The sequence below is a fragment of the Arvicanthis niloticus genome, chromosome 16, assembly GCF_011762505.2.
Source record: "Arvicanthis niloticus isolate mArvNil1 chromosome 16, mArvNil1.pat.X, whole genome shotgun sequence".
NCBI classification, from domain to species: domain Eukaryota; kingdom Metazoa; phylum Chordata; class Mammalia; order Rodentia; family Muridae; genus Arvicanthis; species Arvicanthis niloticus.
This window is the reverse complement of record NC_047673.1, coordinates 20,492,092-20,515,900: the sequence shown is the minus strand read 5'-3', so window position 1 is coordinate 20,515,900 and position 23,809 is coordinate 20,492,092. Positions and strand designations below refer to the sequence as shown.

The 23,809-nt window shown below is 39.5% G+C and overlaps 1 protein-coding gene across 8 annotated transcripts in view; it reads left to right on the top strand.

The window, feature by feature from the left end:
- Unc5d (unc-5 netrin receptor D) overlaps window positions 1-23,809 on the top strand; it is a 506,034-nt gene that overhangs the window by 465,120 nt on the left and 17,105 nt on the right. For all 8 annotated transcript variants that reach the window (XM_076913983.1, XM_076913981.1, XM_076913982.1 and 5 more), the window contains 3 exons: window positions 1,443-1,670; window positions 12,810-12,959; window positions 20,442-20,606. In XM_076913983.1, coding sequence (XP_076770098.1) covers window positions 1,443-1,670; window positions 12,810-12,959; window positions 20,442-20,606 — 543 coding nt within the window. The remainder of the gene's footprint in view (window positions 1-1,442; window positions 1,671-12,809; window positions 12,960-20,441; window positions 20,607-23,809) is intronic.

The following is a 23,809-nucleotide window of genomic DNA, read 5'->3' as shown; positions in this document are numbered from 1 at the left end:
AGGAATTCATTTTATACAAACCTCTAGGTATTTGCTAGCCTTTTCAAATAATAATGGAAAACAGAGGAGAAATACAATCCAAAGCTGTATGGTCTCAGAACCCAGTAGTAATTACCCACAGAGACACATACACTATGTTCTTGCTTGATGGGATTCCAGACTTCCTCCTAAGCCATGTATGTCCTTTTCTGAACTGACATTACTCTGTGTCAATGAAGATTTAGCTTAAGGAAGACGGGCTACGTTTGTAAGTATCCAGGAACACGCAGTATGTACCTAATATATGTTTAAAGCATTAGCAAATACATGGAAGATTATCACCCACGGCTTTCCTGTGTAAATAAGTACGTATAAGGAGATACATCTCAATCTTAGAGAGGCAAGAAAAAAGAATGCAAATATATAATAGGAAGCTAACAGCCAAAGAGACAGTCAAAGCCAAGAAAGGCTTCAGCAGAATTACTGTTTTAAGCAAAAGCAGTGCTTTGCCTGTCCAGTGGCGGAATTCTTTATGTCCAACCGAAGTCAGTTTGCATGAAACTAGGTGAATTATGTTATCGGAACCTAGTAACCTGCATGGGCTAGTCCTGGGATCTTGCCTCCTAGGAAGTACTTCAGGCAAAAGAAGTCAAAGAAAATCATGTTTCTCTAGGAGAAAATACACAGTTGCTTCAGTGGAATTTGTTTGCCGAGTCCAGCTGTATCTTGAGACCAGTCGATTTTCTTTGTTCTAGAACATATCCTGCTGTGTATTGTGTCCTGGCACTGTGACAGGACAATGTTTTGGGCTATAAAGTTCATAGAGGGGTCATGTTGTAGTCTTCTCCCCCTTGTGTTTTGTTTTGCCTTGAGTTTTTTTTTTCCCCCTTCCACTTCATTTCTCATTTTTGTGCACAATCTTCTCCATCCAGATGGTGTTAGATTTATGGTCCACCAAACCAGTCACACAAGCTGAAGTTCTTATCAGAGAGGGTGAAATATTCTAGTGCATCTTATCCAAATCATTTACTTAATGGTCCCTTGTGAATGATTGTGGCAAAATGCAAGAGGATAAAGTATTGGAGTGAAAATAAACATCAACTTAAGGGTATTTTAGAAGGTTTTCAGAAGTAGATCTTGGAGGGAAAAGTAATAATAATGTAAGTTTGCTTATTGAGGTTAATGTTCAACTTCTTACAAACTGGTATTGAGCAATTAACTAGAAATGGAAATTTCAAAGCAATCTTTGTTATCATTCCTATTAAAATGGACACCACACTGTACATAACCCATTTCATGCATTCTTGCCTCCAGCTGTTATCTTAATAGAAAACAACCATCTAACATTGATATTTAAGACAATAAAATATTCTGGGAGAGTTTGTTTATTTATATCTATCTAAAGTGCTAGGCCCGATGGTGTTTCCAAACTGAGAGAAGTTTAACACATCTTTCTCTAATAGGAAGTGATGTCAGTGGAGGATGAGTCCACATCCTGTTACTGCCTCCTGGATCCCTTTGCCTGTCATGTGTTGCTTGATAGCTTTGGAACATATGCCCTCACAGGAGAGCCAATCACAGACTGTGCAGTGAAGCAGCTCAAGGTGGCTGTGTTTGGCTGCATGTCCTGTAACTCCTTGGACTACAACCTGCGAGTTTACTGTGTGGACAATACTCCTTGTGCATTTCAGGTCAGTCTTTTTGTTACAGTTGTTCTTTTTATGCTGTGAAAATTATGATTATATACTTTTCTATCACTGTGATGAATTGTCACGACCTCAAGGAAAAAGTTTATTTTGGCTTTTGCTTCCAAAGGGAAAGTGTCTATCGTGTCAGGGAACACAGTCTGTGGCAGTGGAAGCAGGAAGCTGGCTGATTGTATTTCCAGGAAGTAAAGAGAGAGATGAGAAATGGGGCAAGGCTATAACTCTCAAAGCTTGCCCTCGGTGATATATCTGTTTTGACAAACTCTATAACTCCTTCAAACAATGCCTAACACTAGGGTACAAGTGTTCTAATACATGAACCTTGGAGGGATGTTTCTCACTTAAACCCTAACAGCTTCCTAAACACCAGTATCAGTAGAAGGTTCTTTGGCAGAAACTTGGGAAAGTACCCACAACCACTTTGAACCAGAGCAATGTTACTATGTCCCCTATGCAGAAGAGATGAGACAATTGACCCTCAAGAAGGGGTAGAGATTAAATTCATACACAACAAAAACACCATCTACTAATTATAAAACCATATAGAAGTATGATGATAATTTAGAAAATGAATGCAAATGTGATACAAGTGTTGGAGAAGATTTTCTTTTCTTTTTTATTTTTATTTTTTTAGAACACTTCGTAAACCTTCATGAATGGATGACATTTAAGGGCAAAAGACAGAGAGATACCTGGTCAAGAAAGGAATGGGCGCAAATCACAGAACAGAGAGGTCTTTGGTATATAAAGAGCAGTGTGAAAATTGCCCAAACCTACTGAAGTTAGGAGTTAGGAAACAATGATGATAAATCATCTAGCACCTGGCAGTCATAGTCTATCAGGACACCTAGTCTAATAGTGGGTTATTAGGGCAGAGGTCATTCAACATCTTTTCTATTTTCAGTTCTTTTAATCATGTAAGATAGATGTCAAATTAGGTACTCCTGAGGAGCATGGCTTATTAATAGAAGCAAGGATACTGCAGGACAGACTGTGGAGGCTTTGCTCATATATAAATAGCGCAGCTCTCCTGACACACCTCATTCCAGATCCGTGTTCAAACTGTCCTGGGTCATTAAGTCCATTATGCAGAGCAATCTCTCAGTAACTCGGTTTTAAGACATAGAACTAGAAAACTCATGTTTACCAATAGAAGAGATACAAGGACCAGAAACTTAAACATAAGCCAGGAACTGACTCATGACAACCTACATTTTCAAACCTCCTTCCCTTCCTATCTCTAAGAAACATAACTCATTGGGAGGGGCATCCTTAATCTTAGCTCCCCAAAGGGGCCCATGCATGCATGCATACATACATACATACATACATACACACACACATACATACATTTGTGATATGTTGTAAAGCATTCCAGTAGAACATTAATCCTTATCCTACAATTGTTATTTTGTGCTCTCATTTGTCCTCACTCCCAGCCCACAGAAGAGAATCTTTTCTTAGAGACAATACACAATTGTCATCTGGGATTCAAGAACAAAGAATTAATAACTACCTGGAAAGGTGTTGGGATTACTACATACACTAAACAGTTGTCTAAAATGTGCCAATGATTCCAATGAGGTTATGCTTAGTAGCTCAGTCAGGTGTTAAAGACGGAGCAAACTGGAGTCTCAGAGGACTTTAAGAGTCTATAGAGAACATCCAGTCTCCTGGCTCTTGCAAATAATCTACTATTGATTACACCCACTCATTGCCATCAGAGTTGGCCCTCAAGCAGCTTGGAGTTTCTTCTGAACAGTAATCACACTTATGTATGCACCAGTAAGACAGACATTTGTTTCTAGAGAATTTATTTCCAGTACTTTTAAACAACCTATTTTCATTACCATTGATGCAACCAGATTTTATAGCAATTCAAATGTTTGGACAGATATGCATTGCAAGAGAAGTCCTAAGAACACTTTAATAACGGCTTCTAATTCACTTCCTGCTGGCCATCCACCCTTCCTAGGCCTAGGGAAAATGCTGGTCTCTCCCTATGGAGTCCAAGTATCCTTACTGCATTATTCACAAGAATGCCTAAGTGAGTAAGGCTTTAACTTTGCTTTAAGGAAATATTTCTTAGTAGATATACCTTTGAACCTCACTCATTAAATCTTTTTACAATGACCTGTATCTCTCCAATTACTGAAGATAAAGAAGGTTTTCAAGCAGTTCTTGGTACCACTTGTTGTTGGAAGATATATGTGAGAGCTGTCATGAGTAGCAGAGACCACACCTCTCTTCCGGGTTTCTGAGACATACATCCTCCACCTGGAACACAGAACTTTTTAAAACTGTCAGTAGAGTAAAACATAACTTTAAGTTTTTCTGCAAAGAGACTTCTTTATTCAGAATATAATCATCTACTTGTGTATTCTTTTCCTTGTTTTCTTTCATCTGTCCATCTATTCATCTGTCTGTCTGTCTGTCTGTCTGTCTGTCTGCCTCCTTTCTTGTTAGGTACTCATGTTCTATATTTTCACCTTGGTATGTAATGTAATCAGAACTTTTCACACAGAATCCTTGGTATCACTTTAATACCTTAAATCATTTAGATTATATTTTTATGGCTTTGTATGTGATATTCATTAGTAGTTACTAACCTGTTTAAACTGATCCGGTTTTAAAAAGCTTCAACAATTCACTGTTTAAGCCTCTAAAACACTTCATGGCTAAAATGGTATGAGCTAAAAAAATACTGTCTACATTGCTTGCTTATTTTCTGTCACCCTCATAGTAGTAACCCCCCCCACACATACACATACACACAGCTATAGCAAAATATTTGATTTGTAAGATGTCCAAGATTTTTAATACACCATAAAACTAAAAATTAAACAATGACATTCTGGTTTTTGCTAATTAGCAGTTTAGTTTCTAATTTTAAGTATGTGGTAAAAGCTGTTAAGTAAATATATACAGTGCTGGGAAATACAAATTCATGATAATAGACGTTAGCTATTATTAACACTTGTGCAGTTTTTGCTGTATGTATTCAATGTACATAGAACTGTTTATCACAAGGACATTTTCATAAAAATCTATGGTATAGGTTGAACATGTCATGAGTCCCCAGAGTCCCCTCATCTTCCCTATCTCACACCTCCACCTACTTCCTTCCACTAGACCCTCTCAGCTTATTTTCTGTTGCTATGACAAAAAATACCCTAACAAAAGCAATGTATGAGAATAGGAGATTTTTAGCTCATCATTTCTGGTAGACTATACCATGGTGGAGAAATCAAGGTGTCTGGACCTTGAAGCAGACATTACATCCAGTTCAGCATAAGAAAAAAGTTCACACTTGCCTGGATGCTAGAACTCAGCTCATTCTCTTCACTTTTACATGGTCCAGGATCTTCTGCCTTGAAAGTAGTGACAATCACAGTAGGTGAGTCTGCCCAAATCAATCCTCCCCCATTGATAAGGCCAGGAGCGACCTGATCTGAACAGCCTCTCATTGTATCTCTCTTCCAAAGGGATTCTAGGTTTAGTCAAGTTGACAGCTAACAGCAGTCATCAAGGGCCTTTTGTTACTCACAGCAGTTTACCATGTATTTTCATGCCATTCGTGCACACATGGAATTATGTATCTATATAAAATCTACAATGCATAAGTGAAGACAAGCACAGCATTGGTCTGAGACTGACTTAATTAACTTAAAATAATCACCAATCACATCTATTTTTCTGCAAACATCACTTTGTTTCTTACAGCTAAAAGGGGAAAAAGCCTATTGTGTATACATGCCACATTTTTCATTCTTTGTATTGGATACCTAGGTTGGTCCTAAAAGTCAGCTTTAGTGAACAGTACTGCAAGAAATATTGATGTTTAAATATCACTGAGAAAAACTGACTTAGAACCCTTTGAGTGACACCCAAAAGTAGTATAGCTGGGCAATGGTAGATCTACTATGTTTGTTTGTTTGTTTGTTTGTTTGTTTTGAGAAATACTGCTCTATATTGATTCTGATAGTGGCTGGTCTAGAGTCTATGCCCACCAACAGAAGACAAGAATTCTCTTTGTTCACATGCTTGCAGAATTTCTTGTTATTTGTTTTCTTAATGACTGTCATTATGACTTGGTTGATCTTGGGGACTGCAACATGTTTCTAATTTTCATTTCTAGATGACGAGTGAGGTTGAACATGATTTTATATGTTTATTGGCTGTTTGTGCTTCATTTCTTAAGAATTTATTAGTTCATTTATTGATTGAATTGTTTGATTTTTTTTTTCTCCTTGCTTAGGTTTTTGAGTTCTTTGAATATTCTAGATGTCTTGGCAAAGATTGTCTCACATCCATAGTCTGGCTCTTCACTTCAGTGTAGAGAAGGCTTTTCATTTTATGATATTTCAGCTATAATTGTTAACATTGTTTCTAAGTGATTGCTGTCCTGTTCAGGAAATCTTGGCTTATCTGCCTGTATTGAAGTGTTTCCTCTACTTTCCCTTGTAACAGTTTCTAAATTTCAAGTCTTACATTAAAATCTTTAATACATTTGGAGTTGATATTTCATTGCACTCTTTATTCTATGACAATGGGAGGTTAGTATAGACTTTGTCATATATGTGTTACTGTGTATGGGTGGACATCAGAGGACTCTATGGGAGTTGATTCTCTTCTTCCACCATGTGGGGTCTGGAGGTCAAATTCAGGTCATCAGGCTTGATAGTGAATAGCTTTATCCACTAAGCTAACTTGCCTGTGCTAGGATTGATTTTGTATAGGGCGAGGAATAGGGATAATTTCACCCTTTTTGATGTGAATATCTGAGTTTCTCAGCAATAGCAGTTGAAAGGCTGTCTTTCCTGTGATGTATATTTTTGGCATTTTTAAATAGAGCTTGTGTTTATCAAAATTAGTATAGAATCTTTCACAGAGCATTTAGGCAGATATTGCCCATCTTAGAATTTGTTTCAACTATCACTATAATGAAATGTTTATCATATTTAGGACACACTTGTGACAACTGTTGTATTTATTTCATCTTCAAGAGATGATAACAAATATGCGCTCAGCTAAAGCTTGGCTCTTCACCAGAAAGGGAGGCTGGCTGCAGGGGCATGGTTATGGCTTTTGTCTCATTCATATCTCTCTGGGAAGTTCTTTCCCATAGAACACTTAAATTCTAAAAGGCTTGGCAAGAAGACGAGCTTCCGGACCAAATCTATGTGCCTGCTAACACCTGATTATGGCCAGGCAATACAGTGCTTCCGTTCAATAAAATTCCATTTAACGAAGTTGAATAAACAGCCACAGGCTTACTTTTCCACCCTGCCTCCCTTCCTCCATCCTGCCTGTAGGGCTACCCTGCTTAATTCTAATCTTTCTATTCCACACTGGGTAAAAGCAAAAATGTCTTCAGACGACAAAAGCAAAGCAGCCATCTTGCTGCCTTAGATGTGTTTTGATGTAAGCTTAGATGTACTAAGATCCATCCTAAGAAAGAGATCTAAAACTGACTTCCTAACAAGTTAGATCAACCCAGATGTGCTGCTAACAAATAAGAAGTGCCAGCTGCATAAAGGTGAGAGAAGAGTGAGTGGAGGAAAGCCAAAGGAGTTCGGTCCTCTCTGTGCATCCTCTGCAGTGGCAGGGACAGCCATTTTGTGCCTCTGTGCTGACACACAACCTTCTTGGATGCATCAGAGGCTGAGGATTCAAGATATATTTTCAAAGGAGTTACATTTAAGACCTGGTTTTGTTACTATATTTTATGACACAGTGACATACACATACATGCATGCCTGAGTGTACATGCATGCACGCACGCATGCACCGACACACACACACACACACACACACACACACACACACACACATAAGCATAAACTTTGACATGAGCAAAGTGTGGAATTAAGATCTCATTGTATCTTCATCTCAGAATGTAAAGAAAAAAAAAAACTCATTTTTTCTCTTCATGGCACTCGGCACTTCTATTCACTACCTCAGTTCTCATTACTTACTTGGCATTAATGTGGATTTAGAACCTAATTTCAAAGGATTTCCTCCAGATGTAGTTCTTATGTTTATCAATAATGCAACCATGGGAAATGGTGTTCATGTAAAGCATTTAAAGGAAAACAGCACAGCAACACAATGTGTCTATGTGTATGTGTGTGTAAGTTCAAACAGTTTTGTCTCATAAATATGGAAATTCAGCCTGCCTCTGTTCGCATCCCTGAAGCATACCTGAATATTGCTGGCTGTCTCATTAAATCAACATAAAGAGCTCAGTGAGCCACAGTGTGAAGGTTTCTCCTGGCTGACGCTTCAAGAGCTGGATGGCTTGCAGGCTCGAGTACCAAATGAAGAAGTCGAGGGCCTGGGAAAACCATCGTTCAGAGCATCTCCGGCACATCCTATACAGACAGAACCAGGACTTCTTGTTTCCTGAATGGAAACAGTAGGAGAAATTTAACCGGAGGCAAAATTTGAGTGACTGTCAGGCCATGTTGTCCCTGCAGATGATTCCAAATGAGTTCAGTATTGCTGTGGGCATTACTGATTCACAAATCCCTGTGTTCTTGGTTGCAGTAGTGTATGCTTGTGATACCGGTACTCTACAGGCTGAGGCGGGAGAATCCTTAGTTCAGAGCCAGGTGGGCAAAATATCAAAACTATATCTAAAACTTAACAACAACAATAATAACAACAATGACAATCACACAATGACAAAAATCCTCCATCACTACTAAGCTCTTGAGAAAAATGCAATGCGCTACACACAACATTACACTTCTCTGGCAAGGTCAAGATATCCACTTTTAAAGTTCTTTGTACATGGGAGTGTTTTTTTTTTCTTTTTATTCTAAAGTCAGCTATAAATTTATGAATATGTAAATATAGTGATTAGTTCATGATTAGGCCTTTTCATTTAATAATTACTTTGCTTCGGAATTGATCTAATTGCTTAATATTTTGCCGAAGACTAGGCAATAATGTTAATTGCACATAGCTGGTTTTTGCAAAGCAGGATGCTAAAAGACAAAGCATAATTACACTTATATTTAAATGAAGGAGCCTAAAGCAAGACATTTAAGAGGGTACCTCTTTCTACATGGTAATTTTAAGTAACTACACATTTATTTTACAATTTCTCCTCTCTGCATTGTTTGCATGTCTGTTAAATCTGTTTGCATGTCTGTTAAATCTGTATTGTGTCCGCTGGACACAACATATTTCTGTATGTTGTATATGTGAGTGTTGTGTATGTGGGTGTTATTTATGAGGTGTTTGTGTATTTGTGTGTATATGTGTTACATATATATGTGTATGTGTGTTACAGTATGTGTGTGTGTGAGTTACAGTGTGTGCGCTGTGTATATATTACGTATGTGTGATTTTTTTTATGGTGTGTGCTGTGTGTGTGTCTGTATGTGTTTGTGTGTGTGTATACATGAATATGGAAAGGGATCTACTTGTCCAGATACATGTGGACATCAGAACAGAATGTAAGTTGTCTTCCTCTGTGCCTTCCTCTGCTGCCCTGAGTTAGGATCTCTCACCAAACCCAAAAACTTTGGCTAAGCTTTCTGGACATGGAGCTCCTGGCCTCTTTTTAACCTTAGGCCCCAAGGCTGAGACACAGAGTATATTGTCATGCGTGCCTTTCTATGGGCTGTCCAAATTCACACTCAGGTCCTCATGCTTACAAGTAAGTGCTTTTACTCACCGAGACCTTGCCCCATCATTCCTACCCCACTTTCTACATTTTAAGTTATGAAATAAATAAAATATATTAAATGATATATGAAATAAATAAAATATATTAAATTATATACATGGTGAACATATACTAATATCATCCAATAACTATGGCTTGCACCAGTGAAAAATTATTCGTTATAGAGAAGTTGATAGTAGTCTGAATTTCCCATGACTTTAAGAAAAACAATAAGCCCAGTGTAACAAAAGGCAAGAATGTCTATACAAAACAATACTGGATTGTGATAAAGATGTACAACTCTAGCCTTTCCCTGTCTCTGGTCATGTATCTTTAGGCAAATACCTTTTTTGGGATAACCCTAGGGACCTTAGTAGGATCACCTGTAAATACAGAACTTAGTGTGTGTTCATGTAAATTATCATTTATGCATTCATATATTCTTATATGTGAATTCAGCATAATAATCATATGTCAACTGCTTGGTGGTATATGGTTGCATAGCTAAATAATCAGTACCAACCTGACCAGAGCTCCAGTGGACACTCATTAAATCTCACATTATTAAAATGCCATGTCTTACCCCACTAGTCATTTAGAATTGATTAGGATTAATTCTCATCCCTACCCTGGTCATTTCCTACCACTGTGCATGACAGCCATATATTGTAACCAACTTTGCAGTATGTAATGACATGAAGTATCTGCCTGGTACAGTAATTGTTGGTCACATGTATATATGTGGATTAACCAAGAACATAGGGTGCAATCATCACTGCCACATCTCCAGTGCTTTTGTAGCCATCATGGTTCATGGTCACTGTGCTTGTTGCTGGTGTACAAGTCCCAGGAAATGGACTTCCCACAAGCAAGAAGACAGAACTGCAGAACATGGCTTGGATCTCAGTTATTTCACCCAGACATACTAGAAGAGCAGCCTTCCCATGGACCAATTGTATTAGACTGCTCTCTATTGCTGTGATAACTACACCATAATCAAAAGCTATTCAGAGAGGAAAGGGTTTATTTGGTTTTCTCGTCTTGGTCACTGTCCATCAAGAAGGAAAGTCATCAAGCTCAAGCAGGAGCATCGAGTCAGAAACTGAAGCTGAGCATCTAAAGGAATGCTGCCTGCTGACTTGCTCTCCATGGATCGTTCAGCTTTCTTTATTTCTATACACGAAGAACACATTCCCAGGGACAGCATTACCCTTAGTGTATTAGAGGCTTCACATCAATTAGTAATTAAGATGCCCCACACTTTTCCCTACAAGTCAGTGTGATGGAGTCATCTTCTCAATTGAGGGTTCCTCTTCCCAGAGGACCTTAGGTTTTGTCAAGTTGAAAAACAAAAACAAAAACAAAACCTAGCTAGCAAACTGCTCAAGAATAAAAACTTGAAACATATTATAATTGTCAGTCATTCTATACATGTGTACAACTCACATGTATAACCACATGGGCAACTAGTGCACAAGAATCACAGATTCAGGCGAACCTGTACAACTTAGTGATGCCCTGTCTCAAAACAAAACATTTGCAAAGACAAGGATGTAAGTGTTTATAAGGATGGTTGCCAAGTATGTGAAGTCCTGGTACCTCAGATTCTTAGAACCTTAAAAAGACATGTCCGTATATCCCAAGGCAGGAGGTAGACACCACGGGGCTGCTTTTAACCTCGGATACCTTGTGCTCATTTGTCCACTTGCTGTCCTTTTTCTGATTGATTGGAGCATCTTGGAGACTATAATGCAGAAAGGCCTATAGCATGGCATTTCTCCCAGCTCTGCAAGAAATTTTAAGTCAAGGGTGAGTCTACAAATGGACTTGGGGCAGGCTTTCATCTCCAGCCACTGAAAGCCTTACCTCTGCAGTAATTTAATATTTTTTTCAGGATGCATATTTATCTAACTGTTCCACTTGCCCTATCAATGTAAATCTGGTCACAACAAGTTCAGAAGCAATTAATTGTTTGTTCAGCAGAACCTGTGTGGGCTTTGCTTGTCATGGGTGTAATTATAATGATTTCTCAGTGAAACATGCAGGAGTGTTTACCTTGGAAAATTCGATTTCTTGTTTCTGAAGTGAAGCTAACTTGATAAAGAACTTGTTTTTCTTGGCCTTTTGGCTTAAAAACTTTTATAAATACCACTACAAATAAACATACACTCTAGAACATTTATTCCGAGCCCAAACGGAATGTTAGATAATGCCCCCAGCTCAGTGAAGAATTGCAGTAGAGTAGTAAATACCTCGTCTGGTCTGCCTGTATTGTGAAGGGTGGTGTAGCACTCTGTGTGAAGCCAATCTGTGAGTAATGTCACATCCAAATGAAACCCATATACCCCTAGAAACTCAATGGTATTAGCATCAGCTTGGGGGCAAGCAGGAGTTTTAGTTTAAGGAAACTCCCAGTTAGTTTAAAAGCAGCCCGAAGGAATACTATCAAGGAAATACATAACAAATGCTGGATCATATGAATAGAGGCAGAAGGAGGCCTGGGATAAACTCCTGGAGGGGTACGTAAGGTAGTGTAGCCATTATGGGCATCAGGGCAGAGGTTCCTCAGAAAACTTAAAAGTATTCTGTTTGATCCGCGAGTAGCACTCATGAAGAAACCTCAGCCAGTATACCACAAGGATAGCTGCATGGTACTGTGGGACACTGTTCACAATAGCAACTTAGAGAATCAGCCTGGGGGGGTTAATCAGTGGCTACAGAGATAAAGTCAGTGTGTCACACTTACATACTTACAAGAGCAGTCTTCGGCCATGATAACAAAGGAAATGGCATCGACTAGCAAACAGATGCAACCGAATGAATATGGTCACGCTTGCGAAATGATGTAGACACAGAAGAATCCTGAGTTCTCTAGATTTCAAAAAAACAAAAACAAAAGACACAAAAATAGAAAGTACCTGTGTGGGAAGAGAGAGCCTGTGAGAGGGAAAGCAAAGAAAGATAATGGAGTTGCTGTGACTAACATACCTGGTGCACATGTGTGAGGTGTCATGATGGTGCCATTACTTTGTATAAGGAATGTATACTAATGGAAGAATCTCTACAAGGGTCTGCAAGATGGCTCAGCAGGGAAAGACAGTAGCCACCAAGCCTAATAAGCTGAGTTCAGATTCAGCAACTCACATCATGGAAGAATAGAGATTCCTGCGAGTTGTCTACTCACCTCTACGCATGGATACCCACACCACACAAAATAAACAAATCTAAATGGCCTACGAAACATAAGCAAGAAAGAACAGTTGTCTCTTGAGGGTCAAAACCATATTTTTCGGCAGCTTTCAACTCCAAGTGTGAATCTCTGTCTGACTGTGGAAGTGTGTGTTTGTGTCACAGGTCTACACAGCAGTGTGAATACACACCACAGAAGAAAGGGTACGAAAATGTGCGCGCTTCAATATGCCTCTTCCTCTTCTCTTTTCCTACAGGAAGTGGTTTCTGATGAACGACACCAAGGTGGCCAGCTCCTGGAAGAACCAAAGCTGTTGCATTTCAAAGGGAATACATTCAGTCTTCAGATCTCTGTCCTTGACATCCCTCCGTTCCTCTGGAGGATCAAACCATTCACTGCATGCCAGGTATCAACCAGTGGCTCCTCACAGGAACAGCATTGCTGTGAGCAGCAAACTCAGGAGGGGCCTTTCTCTATGGACTGCACCTCCAATCTGTCAGTGATATAACGGTTTGGACACACACAGGGAGTGGAACATATTGTCATAAATTTACAGATGTCTAGCAAGTAGGGGGTGGGGAAGTTCTCACATCACAGGTTATATGACAACTTCAGTCTTCTGTGTGAATTGCTCAGTCTAGGTTCCAAATGAAAATCCAACCACTTAAGAGTAAGGATTTTGTGTTGTTTTTATTAAAGTCAATCATGGCGAGACATTGTTTTAATCACAGTCAGCAGAGAAGAAGCAAAACGTCTCAGGGTGATGATTTTGAGTGATAGTTGTGGCTGAGAACAGAGCTGTTACCCTTCATATGTGAAGTGCTTGCTGCCAAATGCAGTGAGCAAGATGAGAGGATACCCCTAGTCAGAAAGCATAGGCAAAAGGAAGCCTTCTGGGAGTCTTTTTACAGATATATAGAGATACTTGTATATTAGTGTCCATGTTTCCCTTAACGTTTTGTTTAAGCATCTCAGGTTATTTAGTTAGGTTAACCAAAAAAAAAAAAAAAAAAAAAAAAAGATATCTGAGAAGTTTGTGATCCTGACATCAAAGTCTAAGAATTCCCTTCATTGATGTAAGCAGTTCACCTTTGCTTCAAGTAACAGGATATTTTTAAACCCTGGAATAGTTTCGGTTAGTACTCATTGATCTGCAATTGCAGAGCATTTTGGTGCCAGGCAGGATAAACAATAGAGTTGTGTGAGGCTTTTTAATCTTTCTTCTTAAAGTACTTATTGTACACCCAAGCAAGCACACATGTGCATACGCAGACACACACACACAGAGGCAGACATACACACATATGCGCACACTCTTTATTTACACTGACATATAATTATTCAGAATGGGAACCAAATGGATTGCCAAGAGAAAACATAGACATGATAGAGATAGAGAATGGACCACCAATGCTTCCAGTGTATAAAATGCAGAATGCCCAAATCAGATAAGACTCTTGTTTCCCGTTTGCGTCTCACGATTCTTACTTTTTGAGAGCCACTTCTCCCTCTACAGTTCAGGGCATTCAAACATTCAGAGTGACAGGAGCATCTCTTGGGGCCCCAACCCCCAACCCCCAACCTCTTTTGTTTGGCACACTCAACAAATTTCTAGATGGAAGATTCCTGAATCATTGTATTGTTGCTGATGTTCAAGACCTCAGCACCTTTGTTTTCCAAGAAGCAGGATTCAAAGTCTCTGTTCCAGATCAAACTTCAGAATATTGTGGAAACAAGCCCTGCTAACCTCATGAATTCCTGGATATAATCTTTACATATTATGAGGGCCTGTTTGCACTGTGTCTAATGCAAATCACTTAGTCCAAAGTCACTATTAAATTTAAGGCTTGAAGATTTAAAAAACAATGGATGAAAGATCCATTCCCGTGTAGGCTCTTCAACAATAATTGTAACCAGGGATGCAGGATATGATAACCTGAGAAGGGGACAGGTACATGCAGAACTCCCAGGATTCAGCAGCACTGGCTAGAGCCAAAGGGCACTGGGTTGCAACCAACACACTTTACTATTAGTGTGGGCTGGAGTCCATGGAGGCTCTGAACACATATAAATAATTGCCTTCTGTAATTGAGCTTAGTCTGAGAGGGTTCTTGGGACGCTGAGAAACAGTTTGATTTTCTTGTTGCCAAGGGGCTTGCCACCAAGTCTTCATTCTCATTGTTTTTCTAACCCCAAATTATCTTCCACTCTCTTCTTCCTTTCTCTCTATCATCCTTATCCACTAATCTTTGCCCATGCCATGGCGAGGGAATATTGGGCTGTCCCAGGCATTACATCAAAGCACTTTGGGGGAGGGGGGATTTGTGGTCAGCCCACTTGAAACTCATGTAGATCATTGTATGTGTGGATAACAGAAAATGACTATTCATTAGGGCTTAATGATTAGAACATAACAGGACCTCTGTCTCTAATTATCTCAGAGAAATATTGTAGAAACAGAAATCATGCTATTGCAGATATGTGGTCTCCTCTTCAACCAATCTCCTTGTCATATTTTAGCCCAAAGCAAGGGAAACTAGAGGTACCATCAGTATATATTTGATATCTTTTCTAACTGCTGCAAATGGACAACCTACAAATTTATATATTACAATTGATACAGATTCCAAAATGCCATTTGGTTTTGTTGTGACAGATGGCATTGCCAAGGAACTAAGGAGTCTAAGAGAGGGGTCCGAAAATATCTGCCTGTCAGATAGCAAGGTCTGCATTGCAGGTTGTTTTTGAAACAGTGTGAATTGGGTCTGTGTCCTGAGCCTGTGTCTAGGAGAGTCAGCTCAGTTCCTAACCAGGAGCACTACATCACAGAGACTGTCATACAACTTCTGTATGACAGGAAGGAAGGGCCATCTGTGGCACCCACTGACCTTGCTCCTTGTTCCATGTTTTCTTCCCAAGATTTGAGACTACCATAATTAGTAATCCAGTACTACTGTCCTGCATCTCTCTCCTTTCCCAGCCTAGGACATGACTACATAGCTCTTGCTCTCAACAGGTCTCTGAGACCTCAAGATTTTTCATTAGAACTTCCTTTTTTCCTTTGTTGCCTCTGGGTTGGAAAGCTATGATAAGCTATATGGCAGCATTTATTTATTTATTTATTTATTTATTTATTTCCAAGAAAACACAAAGTCAGGTTATTTATTTATTTATTTATTTATTTATTTCCAAGAAAACACAAAGTCAGGTTGTCATGTCCCTGGGATAAAGGCAGCTGTCTTTGCAGCATGCTATGAATATTCCAGAAGTTCATGCCTGCCTCCTGCTAGGGTATGATTTACATTCTCTCCATCTGCTAGGAACCTACTTATAATGGAAACCTGAATGAAACCATTTCCCGAATTCTTTAACGGCACATAACTTTGCTACACTGTGTCCTCTGCACAATTCTGTGCTGTTTCTCTCGGCTCAGTGAGCACTGTTGGTGATTTGTTTTTGTTTTGGGAGAGAGGGTGGGTTTTTCTTTTTTCTTTTCTTTTGGTCCCGCTCATGTCTTTCTCTCTTCTCTTCTCTTCTTTCTCTCTCTCTCTCTCTCTCTCTCTCTCTCTCTCTCTCTCTCTCTCTCTCTCTCTCTCTCTCTGAATGCAGTAACAATTGCCCTGAAAACAAACTAATCACAGTGCTTGCTTCCAGTTCTATTCTTTTTAAATGTTTTCTTGAGCACTATTGGCAGCTGCTATTCAAGCCAACAAGGAAAAGCTATTCTTTTAGTACTATCCCAAACACAGATTTAAAAGTGTTTTGATTGCATGCAGTGGCATAGAGAGATGGGAGAGAAGACATTGTTATGCCAATTCTCATGTCTTTCTACAAGGAAGACTATCTCTACAGAGGGTATTAATCTCCTACGTTCCAGTATTCAGAGGGAAAAAAATACAGGAATCTTAGCAAGACATATCAGAGGAAGTATTTTCAAATAAGTGGCCAGTACTACTGTTTAAGAAAAGGTAAGTATTATCACAGATCCCAATCCACAGAAGAAAAGGCAGAGCTTCTTGAGGGGATAGATCTTGAACTGGACTCTCTGTAACTCTGGAACCTATACGCTTACATTATGCTGTAAATGTAAAACCCAGCCATTAACCTCATAGCTGTGTCTTATTTGGCTTCTCTAAAGGAGTCATACAAAGTATCTCTACAAAAACCCAACTGGTTTAGAGAAGATATTTTTATGTGAGAGATTGTAAGAGTGAGAATGTAGAGAATAGGGGCAGAGTATGAAATGACTGAGGGCTGAGAAAGCAGAACAGAAAGCTGGATTTATAATGTGAGGTATTGGGTTTGGCAGTGAACTCCCAAACAAAGGAATCATGGGATAAGAGTCAGCCCCTAGGTAATGGTCACTTACATCAAAGTCTCTCATAGTGTCTGAGTAAGGGTTTTATTGCTGTGAAGAGACACCATGACTACAGCATTTCTTATAAAGGAAAACATTTAAGTGACTAGCTTACAGTTTCAGAAACTTAGCTCATACATTACAGTTTCAGAGTTTTCATTCATTCTATCATGGTGGGAAACATGGCTGCATTTAGGCAGACAGTCCTAGAGAAGGAACTAAGAGATCTACATCTTGACCCTAAGGCAGAAAAAAGAAACTATATGTCACGCTGGGTGCAGCTTGAGCACATAGAAGACCTCAAAGGTGGCCTCCAAGTTAGAAATTTCCTCCAACAAGGCCACATCTACTCCAACAAGGCCACACGTCCTAAGAATGCTTACTCCTTATGGAGCATTCAAATACAAGAGCCTGTGGTTGCCACTCCTACTCCAACCACCACACATAATGATTACAACTGAGAGCATATAGTGTTGTTAGCTGATGAATGTCAATCACCTGATTTCCACTTGATGCTCCTGTCAGGCCCCATACCCGGCCAAGCTTGTCTAGTAGAGACTAGAGGCAGAAAGAGTGTGGGACAGTCATTCAGCTCCAGTGAGGTGTAATGGGGTTAGAAAAGTTTACTAAATGGCCCTGGAAAAGTGTTGGTAAAAATGCCTGAGAAATAAATGAGCATTTATAGAGCTCCTGGGATCCAGGGAATGATGATGAAGGCCAGTGCCAGAGATGTAGTAATTAGAACCTTGCAAAGGGAGATGCCATTTGGCCATGTGCAAGCAGAAGGGATTGAGTTCACTGGGCAGAGGGAGGTGGGTGGGAGGTTGAATCATGATGTAGGAGTAGCCCATGAATTGAAGAATGGGATAGGATTCAGGAGGAGGAACTGTGACATCCTATAAATGACTGTCATACCTCAGCGCTCCTGAGACCTCTGATCATCTTCAGAGGAAAGTCTCCTAACTTTGGCTCAGGATTAAGAGAAATACAACAAAAGAAAAATCCTATATGCTTCTTACATTCTTGCTAAGATAACTGGTAACTGTAAATATTTGATTTTGTTCTCTTGTGTTCTCCAAAGCTTGGCTTCTCCTCTTTAAGCATAGAACACAAAACCTTAAAATACATCTATTCTTGATGGTTTTGCCAGAAAGTGTCTATCACCAAATCTTTTCCAAGGGAACAACATCGCCCCTTCTTCCTAAGGACCCAGTGAGAAACTCTACTGTACCACTACAAGTACTCCTTTGCCAAAGTTCACTCTTGAGAACCAATGAATACATACTAGGCTTCATTACAGAGCGTAAGTGAGATGCTTCTTACAGGGATGTGGGTGTTCCTCACCCCAACAGATCATAGCTCTATTCCAACAGTGATGCATGAGGGCTTCTCCAAAGCGTCAGGGATGAATCCTCCACCCCCACCCTACCCCAGCCAGTATCCCTTGGCCTATATACACTTGCTCCTCCCTGAGACCACATGCAGTTAAGGCAGAGTTGTATACAGTGGATAGAAGGGAACACTTGGATTCTTAGGCAAGGGTCTCATAACCAGTCCTTTCCCACACTAAGGGAGATATAAACAGTCAAAAAGCCCAACTGGAATGCAAGAACCTTTCGCAGAGCTGAACATCCCAAGATTGCAATTGCTCGGCCTGGAGGACAGTCCCTCCCAACAGTATCCACAATTTAGATCTATGTAACTTTTAGAGAAAATTAGAAAAGCAAGTTATACAAATGAGCATGACATTAGAACTGGAGAACAAACAGTTTCTCCAAGTGAGTAATTACAATGGTGGCCTTGGTCTTTTAACACACCACAAGCCTATGAGCAGCCAAAGTTAGAGTCTCCACCTTCCAGGCTTCGTACATCTCTTGCCACCTTTCAGCTTCAGCATTGCAGAAAATCATATTTTTAGCAATAAAGGAGCAAATTAATGCAGCGATAAACACAGGAAGTAAAAGTGACTTTGAGGGTTGTTAGAAGGTGGGCATCCATGGTCAGTGCCAAGTCTCCAGCCATATTTGACTAGGAAGCAGATACATTTTTTAGCACATTAAGAAAAGGCTAATAAGTAGGAACAAAATATTAAAAAAAAAAAAAATAAAAAGCCTTTGCCTGCTCCAGCTAGTATTAGGAAAAGGAATAGCTCCCATCATTATTTAGTAAAACCTACATTTATTTGCCAGCAAGTTGTATTGGTCACTTGAGGATGGAACCAAACCTAAATTGTTATTATTTCTCATGTATGTTGTAGGGTTCAGCCATTCCAACTTACCTTTCTTGCAGCCATGCATAGATGATTAGATAGCTATGTCACTCTGGGTGCCAAGCATGTTCATGTCCCTCTCAGGGTTGTATGTAGTTATATTGGATACATTTGCGAAGTTTATCCCTACACAAATATATGAGTCTCTGGTGTGGGTAACCAATTCTGGTCATCAGTTTGTTGGTATAGTTCATACTCAGGTGAGAAGGTAGCATTCTACTCCAGGATTATATAGAGGGAAGGACTACAGGAACCTTCTAAGGAGAAAAAAAAATGGTTAAATTTTAATGGTGTTTTTTCTATGGTGTGTGTGTGTGTGTGTGTGTGTGTGTGTGTGTGTGTGTGTAAAATCTGAGCTCTTGAAGCATATCTTAGGAATTTAAATGTTATCAATTGGAATTGACATTAATTACTTTTGTCCTGCCTGGCACACGCTGAAACATTATTTCTACAATTTCAGCAAAGTTACTTAAGCAATTATTTTTGCTACAATATCATCATCATCATCACCATCACCATCACCATCACCATCACTATCACCATCATCATACTTATTGTGATTAAGACTCTCCTGTTGTGGTTCCTCAAACCAGGGCTCTGTTTTTTTTTATTATTATTATTATTATTAGATATTTTATTTAGTTACATTTCAAATGTCATCTCCTTTCGCCATTTTCTCCTCCCTAAAAACTCCCTATCCCATTCCCCCTCCTCCTTTTTGCTTTTATATCATTTTAATTACAAGTATTAAGGTCAGTTCTAGGTTGAGGAACTAGCAATACAATAGTGCAAGTAGTCGAAGAACAAGCAAGGCAATAAAACAAGTTCCGTGAACACTCCTATGATCACTGTTTCTAAGGGCTTATCAGGATGACCAAAATATCTGAGCCTACTTTCCTGTTCTAGCCTAAAGTCATTTTCATGTCTGAAGCCTACTTCTTTGTTTTAGTCTAAGATTTAGATCCCTGCCTGAAATTACTTCTTTGTTCAGATTCCTGCCTGAAGCCCACTTCCTTGTCCTTGGCCAATGCCACATTCCTGCCAAGCAGCCCATTTACTTGTCCTTGGCCCATGTCAGATCCTTGCAAAGCAGCCCCAAAAGCTCTCTGCCTCTTACCCTTTTTTATTTCATAAACAAGACTGAGTCTGTCTTAGGTCATTCTGCGAAGAATGCCTTCCTTACCCGTCATCCACAATGCGTAATGATATAACTCTGCTTTTCACACCCTTTTCTCTCCATCCCCTCTGCCCAACCCCTGCAGGAAGTCCCCTTCTCCCGAGTGTGGAGCAGCAACCGGCAGCCACTGCACTGTGCCTTCTCCCTGGAGCGCTACACGCCCACCACTACCCAGCTGTCCTGCAAAATCTGCATTCGGCAGCTCAAAGGCCATGAACAGATCCTCCAAGTGCAGACATCTATCCTAGAGGTAAGTCCGGAATGCAGGTCTTTGGACTCCCTTCCTAAGAGACAGTGGGAATAATGATCACATATCTGTTGTGGCTTTGCCATTGGGGTACTTATGAACTTTGCAATGTAGACTCTTCCCTCTCTTTACCAATGAGAAGGAACAAACTTCCTCAGGCTCAGAACTGAGCCAAGCTTCCCACTGGGCAAGGAACCTCAACCTGTCTGAGAACATAATCAAGACTCTGTAGAGGGACTTTTGGAGCAGGTACAGGGATTTTTCTATAGAACACAAGCAGTTTCCTAATTCACAGTGGGCCTGGGATACCTACAGACACATGTAGAGGGAGCATCAACATGGCTGTCTAGACTCAGGTGGCTACTGGGTTATTGTTCACCTGGTTCATCGTGTTTTAAAAGACAGTTGCCTTGTATACTTCATGTTTGGATCATCTCCCCACTAACTCCACTTCCCACATCTGTATCTTTTTTGTTTGTTTTGTGACCCACCAATTTTAACATCTGTATTTGTCAGTGTATAAATATTAATGAGATAATAATGTATCCTCATCAGCAAATGTAACCCATCTATGTACATACAACTCAATTTCCAGTTTTTCTCCCTTTGAATGTATAACTTAATGTGTTATCACTTCTTTGCATTTTTGTTTTAATTCATGGTTTATGCAAAGTGAGCAGTGCTAATTCCCCAAATAGTTTTCCTGAGGACTGGGTAGCTTTCCTGAGGATCATGTCTTACAATTGATAGCTGTCTTAACTGACTTGTATGTGTGCTATTTGCATTCATTATTGCCAATTAGCATTTAGTGCTAAAGCAGCTTTGATGGGGAAAGTACATCCTGAAATCTGGGTATGCTATTTTTAGAACCTTTTCCTTGAACAGTCCTGGCATATGTAATTCAATACATTTCAAGGAAAATACAAACAAATGTCATATGAAAATTACTTTCTTTTTGGAATGTAACCCCTTTTAGTAATAGTTTATGCTGAGGTTAAATGAGATGTTTTATCATTGTTTTTAGGGTTTTTTTTTAATTGATTAAATTTGCTGACAGTTGCATACATGTATACATAGAATGAGGTGGTTCTCAACTTCCTAATGCTGCAAACTTTAATACATTTTCTCATGTTGTGGTGACCCCCAGCCATAAAATTATTTTTGTCTAGAATGAGGTGGTTCTCAATTGCCTAATGCTGCAACCTTTTAATACAGTTTCTCATGTTGTGGTGACCCCCAATCATAAAATTATTTTTGTCACTACTTCATAACTGTAATTTTGCTACTGTTATGAGTTATAATATAAAAATCTGATATGCAGGGTATCTGATATAAGGGCTCCATGGGGGCCGCAACCCACAGGCTGAGAACAACAGAAACAATGCATTCTGGTTACTCTCACATCCCCAACTCTCTTTAACCCCTTCCCACTCCATTCATCCACTCCCTAACAAGTCTCTTTTTCACACCTATGACTTTGTTTGTGACCCACTGATTTTAACCAGGGCCATCTTTGTGGCCACAGGTTTGGAACTGTTCATTAGAGCCTGGTGTGTTCATTTATTGGATACACAACAGAAAACAGTTAAATCTTTTGCCTAGAACCCATCAGTAACCAATAATAGTTCAGCAGGCAGGGCTAAGACCCTGTGAGTCCATCCCAACCTGTGATTGGTAGTTGACAAACCCTGTCTTGTGCAGGCCCAGGGAAGGCAACTGTGGCTGGTGTGAGATATGTTTACGATGGCTATATCATTTCATAGCCCCTTTCTTTCTGTTTTTCAGCCCTTGCATTCTTTTAGCTCCTTTGTGATATCTGCACCTTAGAGGGAGTAGTACAAATACCCTATTTAGGGTTGAACACTCATCTCTGTTACCTGCTTAACACCATGAGCACTCATGAGTCTTCATTTATCACCATTCACTGCAAAGAAGCTTTCCTGATTAAGTAATATTTGTCTATAGTTAAAAACGAAAATACTTACAATGCAGTTTGTCACCATGACAACTTGGCTAAACAACAGTAATAAGTTTCCCTCCGGGACCCATGACCTCTCCAGCTATGAATTTTCAAAATGAAAACCAAAAGAAATAAAAAACAAAAACAAATAAAGAAACACAAAACCGACAAGCAAAACCACACACCTAATTTTCAGGTGTACCCATCAAAAGGTAGAAGAGGCCTGACATGCCTGACAATAGGTCAAAGCATTTTAGATTTGAAGACTCTGATTTTAAAGGATACCTGGATGCTGTGTTTTGATTTCTGCTATTTCAGGAAACTTATGGAAGGACAGTAAAGGGTTGGCACACCCTAATACTTTTTGTTATTGCTTAACTACATTTGTGAAGTGCATCAAAGATAAATTAGCCAAGGAACCCAGTCCTTCCTACCATTTGTTGTCTATTCTTATTCTAATGATTCAAAGTTTACAGTGATGTTTAGCTGCCAAGAAGACTTTATTGCAATATCTCTGGATACCAGAAAATAAGTATCAATGTAAGAAAACTTTGTTGAGTGATGGCTATTAGTCCACAGGCTTCTTCTTTTCAATGTTTTATTGCTCTTTTGATTCTGTCGGGGATTGGTTTATTAATTGCCTAAAGTGTTGCTGTTGGGATTTGACCCAGTCCCAGGAAATCTTAGGCAAGTCTAATTTACTAGCATTTTCTGTTTTAGAAGACAATACATGACTTTTGAAAGTCCCTATGTTTCAGGATGTTTCATCTCTTTCACATTGGTCACATAACCACCACTGCTGTGAGGATGAATTATCACTGCGTCCACAATTGTACATAATATAAAATCTCAAAGAAGTTGCCCTTCTTGTCCAAGGACATTGAACTGACAAGATGGGGAACCACAGTGCAAACTGAGATACCAGACGTTAGGCTCAAAGTCTCCACATATATTACATTATTTTAGGAGCCCAAATGACCCTCCTGGTGACCAATCATGCAAATCTTCAATTTGTGAGCTCACTCTTGGCAAACATCCCAACACCAGTTATTTTTGTTAATAAGTAAATAAATGAAATGATAAGAAATTCTTTTTTGTCAAAAAGAAAGAAAGAAAGAAAGAAAGAAAGAAAGAAAGAAAGAAAGAAAGAAAGCAAGCAAGCAAGCAGGGCTATGGAGGTACCCTGGTCCTTAATATACTTACCATATAAGCATGATGCCCTGAGATCAGTTTTTAGAATGCACAT